Genomic DNA, 11,674 nt, shown 5'->3' with positions numbered 1-11,674 from the left:
CGGCTTCACCTTCTACCGGCGAAGATTCCAGGCTTCTCCCCTCTGACGATGCAAACCTCGGCCGCCTCGACGAGATCACTCTTTGTCCTTTGTTTCGTTTGATCAACGGGATCATTTGTTTTGATTGCTCATCACCTTCCCCTCGTTATTTGCAAGCCTCCTGCTCTCATAACGAGGTTGCCTGCACGCTCTGAAAAGTCTTTGAGCCCAGTTACATCATTTACAGTATGGCCGGCCGGTCTCATTTGTTTGCCTTTCGCAGCCTTTACAGTAAAATAAACAGCAGCTTTGCACAGAAAAGGCAACGTGTCGTCCCAGAGCGTGAGCTGCTGTTGACAACTCTCGTCCACCTTATTTCCTTTTTCCGACGGAGGACTTTGCTCTTGGTGCCTTGGGCGGCCGTGAGCATGCCTGTGTGTGTGTGGGTGTGTGTGTGTGTGTGTGTGTGTGTGTATGTGTGTGTGTGTGTGTGTGTGTGTGTTTGCTGTGCTGCGATTAGGAATGGGAGCAAGGTGGGTGAATGAAATGTTTCCGTGAGAGCAAAGGTCATTGGCTCATGTGGGTGAGCCAGCAAATGTTTGAGTGTGTGTCTGTGTGTGTGTAGGGGGGGAATAACGCATGAGCCACCCAGCCAGCCAATTTGTGTGTGTTCATACAGTACATGTATGTATGACATTGTGCGCTGACTGTGCTTTGCTAGCTGTTTTTCGCACGGCTTCACACAGGGATTGTCTTACAGGTTTTCCAACACGCCTCCACACAAACACGCGCACATGCTTTGAAACAAACACCCACAGGGCGTGGTGACTCAGCGCCCTGGGTGTTTTTTTCTTTCTTTCTTTCTTAAGCGAGAGGCGAGTCAGTGATGAGTATCTCTGCGGGAGCTCCGGCTGTGCGCTCAGTCCAGCGGTGCCCACTGCCGTAGCAGGAGGCACGGCAGGATACCAGTTGTTCTTTTTCTTTTTCCTTTTTTTTTAATTTTCCCTCTGAGAAAGTCGGCCGGCATGGCAGGAGAGTGCGTCGTCCCGGAGGGTCGGGACCTGGAGGAGATGGGCGAGGAGGATCTGTGGGAGCTGATTAACGACAACCGGCACCGGATCTCTCTGGGCGTGCGGCCGTGCATCCTCATCCCGTACCTGAGGCAGGCCAGGGTGCTGACGGAGATGGACGAGGACGAGATCATCTCCTGTCACAACCTCACCAACCGCAGCATGAGGACCAGTAAGGTTTTCCAACCCACCTTCAGCGGGAAGCCGGTTGTTAAAATCAGTGACGGGTCGATTCAGTTTGTCCTCCATTTATTGCTCTGTTGCTACATACATTGGTGTTTACAATGATTATTCCAACATTTATCAGGAGGACTTTGGTTTAATTAGTGCTTCAAAACAAAATAATGTCTGTGAAACTTTAACTGACATTTTAATTAACAATTTGGAGAGTATTTGGTCTGATGAATCTTTGGCCCTGTTCTCACTGATTGTGATGTTTTTTCAAGAAAGTTGTGTTTGACTGTTTTCTGATCACTTTTTAATCGTTTTGTATCTTGACGTGACATCAATGGTTTGTCCTCTCCTCTGTCAAGGCTACATGCTGGATCTGCTGAGGACCCAGGGAAGGAACGGTGCCGTGGCCCTGCTGGAGAGCCTGATGATCCACTACCCCGTCCTCTACACCCAAGTCACTGGACGCAAACCGAGCACCGAGCCCTCCAGATTCAGCGGTCCGCATGCGCCGGGGCCTTTTCTTGCACATTTTGAAGAGTTCCACGTCTTGTCTGTTTCTCTTGATAATTTGCGTGATTGGTTCCGCTCTCCTCTCCTCTGTAGGCCTGATCAAGTACTCAGAGCTGACGGAGTACTTGGTGCGTGCTGTCACGGGGATGCAGAAGGAGCTGCAGGAGGCCCGCTGCGAGGCCAGCAGGATGAGCTCCCGCTGCACCTCCTTGCAGTCGGAGATCCAGCAGATCATGGGGCAGGAGGAGAAGTCGCAGAGCCTCCAGTCCGAGAACGAGCGCATGCGGAGGCACCTGTGCTCGCTGCAGCACGAGGTGGCCAAGCTCAAGGACGAGAAGTGCAACCTGTACATGCGCTACACGGCGGCCATCGAGGAGAAGTCGGCCGTGAGCATGCGCCTGCACGACCTCAACCTGCAGGTCAGTCCCTATGTTTTTCTCCTGGAAATGGAGTCCTTTGTGTGTTTTTTCCTCCTTGAAATGTTAAGATGTGATCCCCGGAAAAGGTAAAAACGTGATTTAAAGGAAGAAAAGAGGTGGACCTGTGGCACTGTGGGAGGATAGTGATTATATAGAGGCCAGTCACAACGCTAAAAATAGCTTTTATGCTGCTCTAAAAATCTATTATCTCCTCAACAAAGGGAATGAAAAGCCATCATGTTGCATCATCTCTATTATCCTGCCTGGCGAAATTTCCAGGGATAAGTGTCACAACAGCAGCACGTATTTAATTTCAACGCTGATCTTCTGCCCTGATATTTTGGTTTTATAGCAGCATATTTTAGTTTTCTTCTTTTGTCAAAACGCGGCCTCTGTTAATCTTTAGGGTTAGGATCCATTTTGGTTTGATTGGACAGGAAGTGAGTTGAAAAAAAAACCCACCAAAATGTTGTTTATTTTAACAATTTAGGGTGTTATTTCTTGCCTATGTTTGGGTACGGGTTGTTGTTGTTGTTGTTGTTGTTGTTTTTTATTAATTTATAATTATATATTTATTTGAACTTTTTGGAAAAGATTCCTCTGATCAAGCACAACTGGCGTAAATATAACTGATGCTGCTCTGGTGGATTTTAGACTCATGCATTCTGGGATTAAGTCATCAACTTGCAATTGACCCACATACCAACAGAGCTTCAGTCCTTCTGGTCTGGTCAGGTTTTGGTACCTTGGGCTGTTTTTATGGTGTGTCTCTGCCGAGAGAACAGCAGTGTTAGGGTGTGACAGTCCCCGAGGCCTGCTTGACTTGAACATTGTTGGAGTGTCATGTTTAGTGTCTTAACATTCCTTTTGAAAGGCAGAATTGTTGATTTTTGAGCAGTTTTGAATGACTGGGATTACGGTCAGTACATTCAAACCCCAACAGCTTTTAAAGCTGAAGTCGAAGTTTATGGACACTAATTTGATTGTCAGACTGCCAATAAAATCTCATGTTTACTTCCTGCTCGTGTAGGTTTACCAGGTGCAGTCTGAGCTGCAGAAGGCGCAAATGGAGAACGAGTTCCAGAAGCGGCGCTCACTCCGGTGCGGCCTTCAGGTGAAGACCCAGCTGCAGGAGGAAGTCAGGAGTCTGCGCTGCCAGCTGGTGAAGGCAGAAAAACTAGACCCGGTGAGAATCAACTGCTGCCGCAGGCCGATGCTGGAGGTTAATGTGTTCCGACCCTCATCTGGTCTTTCTTTCACCCGCAGGCTCATCACGACATCCTGGCCCAGGACCTGGCCGAGGCCATCGACAGTCAGGTGGAGCTCGCCAACCAGCTTCGCTGTTACAGAGAAGACAATGAGAAGCTGCTGGCCGAGAAACACACGGTGTGTGTGTGTGTGTGTGTGTGTGTGTGTGTGTGTGTGTGTGTGTGTATGTTTGGGTGGGTGTGTGTGCACGTATGTACAGTATGTGTGTATTATGTTTCACTTCTTATGCACTGTAGTGTTGTGTGTAAGGAATCAAATTCTACCAAGAGGAATCAAAAAATACTGTTAGCGTAAAACAAAGTTAAAAATAAAACTAATTTAAATGCATTTACCAAACAGTAGAATGACAGTAACAGTAGACTCTGCTTACTGTGTGTGTGTGTGTGTGTGTGTGTCTGTGTCTGTGTGTGTGTGTGTGTGTGTCCTCCCAGCTGTTGGACCAGAAAGAGTGCCTGAGCCTGCAGGTGCAGCAGCTGACCCAGGACGGCAACTATCTGCAGCAGAAGAACACGGTGATCCAGAACCAGATGCGGGAGCTGCAGACTGAACGAGACCAAGTGAGGAACCGACAAGTTGAACCTTCCTGTCTATGCTTACAGTTAGTCCTCAGCTCTCCATGATAACATGACATGGGTAATTTGGTAACTTTCACCGTGAGGTGACTTTCTGCTGTGAGGTGGCCACCAGGAAGTCACACACACACACACACACACACACACCACACTTTCTCTCTCTCTCTGTCTCTCTCTCAACCAGTTGGTCCACGGCCTCCAAACACTCGTCAATAATGAGAAGAGCGGGCCTGTTTTTCTTTTTTTTCTAATAGCAAATGATTGGTCAACCATGAGAGCTTATTCTGCAGCTCAGCAAGCGACCTAAAAAAAACATTTGAATAATCCGTGTTATCCTGCTTTTCACGATCTCACAATGACATTGATCACATTAAAGCGCGACAAAAAAAACAAAATCCTTCATGTACAGTTGCTTCTTTGTTACACAAGACAGGAAGCCCGAAATCCACAAATGCCACATTCTAAAAACAACACACACACACAGCCACACACACACACCCCTTAACCTTAACCCTCCAGGTTCATCCATGAATAACTGAATCGTGTCCGTCCACCATCAGACTTACAGCTGATCTGAGTTTGTCGGTCTGTGCGGGTGAGTCAGCTCCTGTGTTCACCCGTTTAGGCGTACCTCTCCAGAGACGAAGCCCAGGCCATGATCGCCCGAGTCCTGGCTGAGAAAGACACCCTGAGGTGTCAGCTGGTGGAGCTGCAGGAGCGATTCTGCAGCCTGAAGACCGACGCCGGTGCCAGGGAACGACGGCACAGTGCTGATGTAAATCAAAACACAACGCAACAAAATATAGAAGTTGTCGTGACGATCGAAGGTTAAGTTCTGCCTTCCTCTTCTTCTTCTTCATAAAGGAGATGGAGGTGAACTGGGAGAGCCCGAGGCGGCCTGGGGAATCCCAGATTCCAGGCCGCCGCAGACTTCGACGCATGGACGCTCTCAACCCCCTGTCACCCGGCACCTTCAACTCAGAGGTGAGTCACCATTGTTTAACGAGGTGGTGCAGCCGGTTAGCAATGTCAACCTCCACTGTCACAATTCCAACTCTATGTGTAGATTTGCTGATATTTCGCGTGGCCCTGCGACAAATTGAACTTGTCCAGGTCGTAATCCTGAGCAGCACCAGAGTGAAGGAGAAGCAGTGATAGAAATGCTGATGGGTCAATTTTCCTCCGCTGCTATTTAACTGTCTAGGTTATCATAATGTGAGTCACTGGTTTTCAAGGGCTATCAGCGATACAAATATTCCCGCCTTAACTGGCGAGGACTTTGATGGACGTGCTCCACCAGATGACTCAACCCCTAAAGTATCATTTTTTTGAAACCATACCCAGGTTGCCACAGCTAGTCCACCAAGCAATGAGTTGTGCGGTGGGACTTTGTCATTTTTGATCCAACACCTCATGCGCCTAAAACAAGTTTCCTGGAAGACAGGTTAATGCCAATAAATGTTAGGGTCAGAATTAGGGTTGAGGTCTAGTCAGAAGCTTACTGTTGCTCTTTGGCTTTGATTTGATTTAGTTCTGATTTCTTTCACAGCCTGATCATCCTTCTTTGTGTTTAAAATGTGCATCTGACTGTATCTAAACCCCTCCCGTGTCTGAGCAGTGTGAAGATTTCGCCGTCAGCAGCATCCGGTCTCAGGACCCTGAGCCACCGGGTCCAGAGTCATTACGCAGAAGGGAGGAAGCTTTTTATGCAGACAGCAGGTGTGTTGGGGTGTGTGTGTGTGTCGCTTTAGCCTCCTGCGTGTTGCTGCATTCCTGTGTGTTTCCGCATTCCTGCATGCTGCACCTGTGCAAGCTCACCAAGAACACTGAGGCCGTTGGCAAAATACACAGAGGGCTGTTTGAGAACATGCATAACCTCACTGAGCGCACAATGGCACGTCTTTTTTTTAATTGATTGATGTCATTCGTCACTGCTGTTTCGTCAAGTTGCTAAATTTAAGCTACTGTATACCAGAGGAGGCGGCCGGGGGGAAGTTGCTGCTCTGCAATTTTAGGTCGCTCATCACGTCACCTGTGTTTTCCTGCTATTTTGATTTCTAGTAGCTGCGAGATGGAGGAAAGCGACGGTCTGCTGGACGACTTTGTCTTCCTCCCTGACGGTGCGTACAGACACAACCACAGTTCTCACGTCTGTGGCTCTGGCTCTGACCGCTGTTAGTCATCAACTTCCATGTAGCCAATTGTTCGGCGTTGAGCGGCTGCCAGTGATGTCAAGTCACACTTTAACTCTGACAAATCATTTTCAAGAAAAGGGTGGGTGGGTCGGAGGAATTCATGATGCCAGTTTAATAGATAGTCTCTCTTTTGTTTCAGTGATGGGAGAAAACAAGACGGTATCCAAGTTGTCCTGTTCCAGCATAGGAGGGTGAGCAGGCGATATTTTGAGATGATATATAGATAGATAGATAGATAGATAGATAGATAGATAGATAGATAGATAGATCTTCACTCATATTAATTTTTTTAATAACTACCCAATTAAAATACCTACTATTAAAAGAAAAGCAGTGTAAAGATTGCTAAAATAATTTTTCTCTTTGTCCAGTTCACCCAGAACCACGGCTCCTCCCTTCCTGATGCGCTCCCGGCCAAAAGCCATTCGCGTCAGCGACCGTGTCCTCAGCATCTCCTTCCAGGGGGAGGCATTGCTGAGCCAGCTGACGCTGATCGGAGGCAACAAGTCCGGGGTGTTCGTGCACCGGGTGACGGAGGGGAGCCCTGCCCACAACGTGGGCATCAGCCCCGGGTCACAGATAGTGGAGGTCGGTCTTGATCTTGACGCTGTGACGTCGACGCCCCCTTACGTTCAAACGACTGCGTTTTTTTGCTTATAATCTGCTGGTTCCACAGGTAAAACACGAGCAGAACCGCAAGGCTCTCCGGATGGTTCTGGAGGACTCCACTCTGGAGGAGGCCATGTGGGCTCTGGGTCAGATTGCAGGCGTCTGCCACCTCTCCCTGCGGCCCAGACAAGACGGTTGGTCATGCAGCTCGCACTCATAAATCCAATAAATTTGTTTAAATTAAGTATTGCAAGCGATGCATGTGTGCAACTGTTCAGATATTTTGCAAACACACACACAAAAGCGTGTGGGCAAACGCGCAGAGAAAGGCACGTGCAGGAAGCCGGGCACGAGTCTGGAGTTTGATCAAAACAAAAACACAGCGGTCATAAATGAGCACATCACACTGTAAATGTTATGGCTTTCAGGAAGCAAACAGCATCTTGCGGGATTAAAGGAACTCTTATCTGGCTGTTAGAATAGCATATCAGCCTGCTGCTGTTATGACTGGAGCGGGTGACTCATCAAGCGGCTAGTGAAAAGAGCTAGCTGGCTGGCTGTCAGAAACTGTTAGCTTTTTGCCGCGTTGCCCTTTAAAATCAAAGAGTGACCAACGCAAACTATCACCTAACTATATCACTATAACAGAATAAAAACATTTCACATATTTCCCACCGTCCACGCAGAGTACGAGAAGCTGCAGCGGCACCTGCAGAGCAACGAGGCTTCGTCAGGAGACTCTTTCTACGTCCGCGTCAACATGACTTCCCCCGCCGGTCCCGGTGGCTCACTGGGTGTGGTCTGCAACGACATCCTCCATGTGACCAACACGCGAGCTGCCGGCCCAGTGGACTCGTGGTACGCCAGCCAAGTTCACCCCAGTCAGCTGCTGGACCTCCAGAGTGGAACCGTGCCCAACTATTACAGGTGGGATTAGTCACGGAACATGGAGTTGTTTTTTTGTTGTTGTTGTTTTTTTGCGTGTTTTCCCATGTTTAAAACAAGTTCTGTGATGACTTTGGCGCCTCACAGGGCACAGCGGCTCCTCATCCGAGCCATCGAAGACATGAGCTTTCAAACTAAGAAGTCTGAAAAGGTAAAAAACCTGCCAAGCCTGCAAAATCGTACACCGACTTCTTCCGATTTCTTGACAAAAAACTCTCTGGCCCTCTCTCTGGTTAGGTTTGGCGTGATGCGCATCAGAAGAAGGAGAAGGCGGTGAGGATTGTCAGCACCGGGCGACAGGGCCGGAACCCCATGTGGGTTTCCGTGGAAGAGGAGAAGACCAAGAGCTCGGACTCAGGTGGCCTTTATCTCTAGCTTTCGCTCCAACGCACCGCAGTAAAAATCTCCTCTTCCTCGGCTAAAACGTCTTCCGTATTCCTCCACAGGCGACGCCTCGGTGGCCAAATGCAGCATCTCGCTCATGCCCTACACCCCGGTCACCCCCCACTACCCGCCAGTGTGCAGGCCCGTCCTGCTGCTGCCCACCGTGCTGGGACGCGTCCTGGACAAGAAGCTGGCAGGCTGGCAGGGCTTCCAGCTGTGTGAGCCCGGTGAGAAGCACTGTGTGTGTGTGTGTGTGTGTGTGTGTGTGTGTGTGTGTGTGTGTGTGTGTGTGTGTGTGTGTGTGTTTCACGCAAACACACAGCATACAAGGTTGTTTTTTTTTAGTTTTTTTTTTTTTTTTTTACAGCAGCACCAGCATGTGTTTCCACAGTAGGAAACACATGCTCCAAAAAATAGAGTCAGTGTTGACACATTCATGTGTTTGATTTGTGATATCATACGTTTGCTTGTTGCAGCAAAACCAGGAAGGAAGTTGGTTAGTAAAACTGAATGGGGTGATATGTTGCCAGTGTGCCCTGTCAATAAGAAAGTCACATCATTTTAATTAGATCTTCTACAAGGCAAAAGGCAAAAACAATAACATCTGTTTAAAAAACACTATTACTATTACATTAAAAGTCCCATATGGTGTGAAGTTGACTTTTACCAATGTTTAACCTTAATCTGTCAATGGACTTCCCTTGGAATGATAAAGTTAAAAATTACCTCTTTGACTTACGCTACCTATGAGTCAGTGTTAAGTCACAGATCAATCAGTTCAACATCTACCAGGTTAGTGATGTCCCCTCAGAAACATGCACAGGGTCGAACAAAGCCTCACTTTTAGCTGGATACCAAGACCTGACATTTTTGGGTTGTGAACAGAGGGCAAAACTATGGACCATAGACAACTATAGATGGGACAATACTATGAGACTGGGCTGGAATATGGGACCACTGCAGAGCAGCAGCTGAAAGACGACAAATCAGATACCGGTTAACTCACACCAGGGCGCCAGATGCTACCACGTGTACGTGCCTAGTATGCACAGGTGTGTGTCATACACCTTTTTCCGTCTCCATCTATTCCACAGAGGTGCTGAGCCCCAGCGAACATGCCTCTGTGCTGCAGCGCTCTGAGATCCTGGAGGAGTCCGAGCAGGGGAGGAACCGCTGCTACACTCTGAAGAGCGTTGAGAAGATCATGAAGAAGGTGCAAAGGCCGGCCACAAAGATTGTAGTCTTTGTGGCCGGCAACAGCAGAGGCTGCCTGTTGAAAACAACAAGACAGGGATAAAACAGAAGTTCAAGTACACAGCAAACCCACCAGAGGATTGACCTTACTCATTTCTTAATGAATTACCACAAATCAGAGCAGCTGTTTAAACCACTAAATTTGTAACATGTTTCAGTACTCTCCATTGCAGTGCACTTATCGTGTACACACTGCGTGTGCATGTTTTTTTTCCCCTACAATTTTTTTTTTCAAAAACCTGATGCAAACAGGCAGCAAAAAGAGTAAGGATTATAGTTTACGCTTTAATAGCCAAATGCAAAACAGTGTTAGCGCCTGATCAAAATGTACCACTCTAGCTAGGAGCATGTTGGCTCACTGGCTAATGAGCTGTTAATTACTTGCTATCAGCAATTACGCCATTAGTTTCATGTTCAAACAAACATACGGTCCTGCCTGTGTGTTTTTAGAGTGGAGAAGGCACAGTGGAAAAGCACAATTATGAATTTTCATCTCCCTACTGCCACCTCCCTGAAAACTGTCCTTCAACTCATGCCACACTCTCTGTCCGTCCTCCAGGGCATTCACTGTGTCCTCCCACTGGGTCTGGACTGTGTGCGCCGGCTGCACCGAGCTGACATTTTCCCCATCATCATCTTCATCAGCCAGTCGGCACGAAGCGCTCGCAAACTCAGGTTAAACCCTCGGTCCTTCTTTCACTTCGAGCAAGTTGCATTGGCTATAGGCTAACCTCGAAATGATGTAGACACCGACGTGAAGTGACATCATAAATGTCCCATGCCAGTTAGAGAACTTTGACAGTGAACAGTGACAGTCCACTTATATTATGACACACCCACGAAAAACAAACAAACAAAAAAAATAACCAGTTGTGTAAGAACGCATAATTTGAATCAATTTATTGCATTTGTTTCTCCTAAACAAGAGCACAGGCTACATCATTTTAATCATAAAAAGGTGTTAACAGCTGGAATAGAATTTTATTATCAATACACAGGTGCATATTGTCACTTTTCACTTTCTCTCAATTCACATCGTGCCAAATCATCTGAAAACCTGTCAGCTATCAGGCTTTAACGCCATGTGAAAATCAGACAATAAAGCAATGGAATGGTTGAGCAGATGTGTTTGGAAAAAGTAACGGTGTCTTTGAACCGAACCGCGATGAGTCGTGGTGTGTTGATGTTATTGTTAAACCAGAAAATCAGCCTCTTTGTGGTGTCAACACCCCAAGAGAGAAGAACCTGTTTCCATTATTTATAAGTGACTGACGTCAAAACCTGTCTGCGACCTCATCTGCTTTTCAACGTTGGCGTACAAAAAACAAAGCACAAATTTGCACAGATCTTGGACTGAGGTTTATTATTTCACTTGTCAGGTCAAAGCTCCAGCGTCACAACCAGTCAGAGGAGCAGCTGCTGGCGTGTTCAAAGAGCGAGGAGCCGCTGCTGGACAAGCTGCCGTGTCTGTACCACAGCTTGTCCCCGGACTCCTGGTGCGATCAGAACTCACTGCTGACCAGCCTGCGCAGCGTCATCTGGGAGGAGCAGAAGAAGATTGTTTGGGTGGAGTCTGATCTGTGGTGAAGCAGCAAACCCCAAGCTGGACAGTCAATGGGGGAAAAATATATATATATATATATATATATATATATATATATATATATATATATATATATATATATATATATATATATATATATACATATATATATGTATATATATATATATATATATATATATATATATATATATATATGTATATATGTCAGAAAACCTTTCTTCTTTTTTCCTCAAGAGCGGTTCTTTGGAAGCATTTGTATGTATCTATGATACTCTTTTAGAAAACCGGGTTGTTATGAGCTGGTTTTAATTGTTCTGTGTCTTCACAGAAATATTTTATTGTATGTTGCCTCCCTTTGAGAGGCATTTAAATGCAACCACTAGCATGGGGGTGTCAAATCAGTAAAACATATTGTACAACTTATCCAATACCTCTGTAATATATCAGCAATATGATGCACAACATAACACTTTTTTTCTTGTCTTAACCAACTTTCTGGCTTGATTAGCTCGCTATGTGATATGAAACTGTTCAAACTAGATTGAAGCTAGACAAGGCAGACAGTTCATTCTATAATTCGGTCAATTCTATGCTGGCTTTCTCTCTCTCTCACACACACACACACACACACACACACACTCTCTCTCTCTCTTTCTCTCCCTCTCTCTCTTTCTGTCTCTGAGGTGTTTTGTGTTTTCTTGTTTGTTTGTCTTGCTGTCCAGTTTTTTTT

The 11,674-nt window shown here is 46.7% G+C and overlaps 2 protein-coding genes across 2 annotated transcripts in view; one reads left to right on the top strand and one right to left on the bottom strand.

Annotated features, from left to right (window-relative positions):
* The window catches only part of cunh17orf67 (chromosome unknown C17orf67 homolog), a 291,697-nt gene that overhangs the window by 196,027 nt on the left and 83,996 nt on the right, over nucleotides 1-11,674 (bottom strand). The window lies entirely within an intron of this gene.
* Nucleotides 667-11,019, top strand: card14 (caspase recruitment domain family, member 14). Its single transcript, XM_076036101.1, has 20 exons — nucleotides 667-1,221; nucleotides 1,583-1,720; nucleotides 1,827-2,152; nucleotides 3,183-3,338; nucleotides 3,419-3,538; nucleotides 3,853-3,978; nucleotides 4,619-4,768; nucleotides 4,858-4,977; nucleotides 5,612-5,712; nucleotides 6,058-6,113; nucleotides 6,328-6,379; nucleotides 6,560-6,776; nucleotides 6,865-6,991; nucleotides 7,484-7,724; nucleotides 7,830-7,893; nucleotides 7,980-8,100; nucleotides 8,189-8,353; nucleotides 9,221-9,339; nucleotides 9,940-10,055; nucleotides 10,760-11,019. Exons 1-20 carry the CDS (start codon nucleotides 1,005-1,007, stop codon nucleotides 10,965-10,967), a joined length of 2,940 nt encoding a protein of 979 aa, XP_075892216.1. The 5' UTR covers nucleotides 667-1,004; the 3' UTR covers nucleotides 10,968-11,019.

This window comes from Nelusetta ayraudi, unplaced genomic scaffold, assembly GCF_046127955.1.
Source record: "Nelusetta ayraudi isolate G7.1 ecotype Tasmania unplaced genomic scaffold, CSIRO-AGI_Nayr_v1 ptg000004l, whole genome shotgun sequence".
Taxonomy (NCBI): Eukaryota; Metazoa; Chordata; class Actinopteri; order Tetraodontiformes; family Monacanthidae; genus Nelusetta; species Nelusetta ayraudi.
The sequence above is the reverse complement of the archived record's forward strand: the minus strand, read 5'-3'. Positions and strand labels throughout refer to the sequence as shown.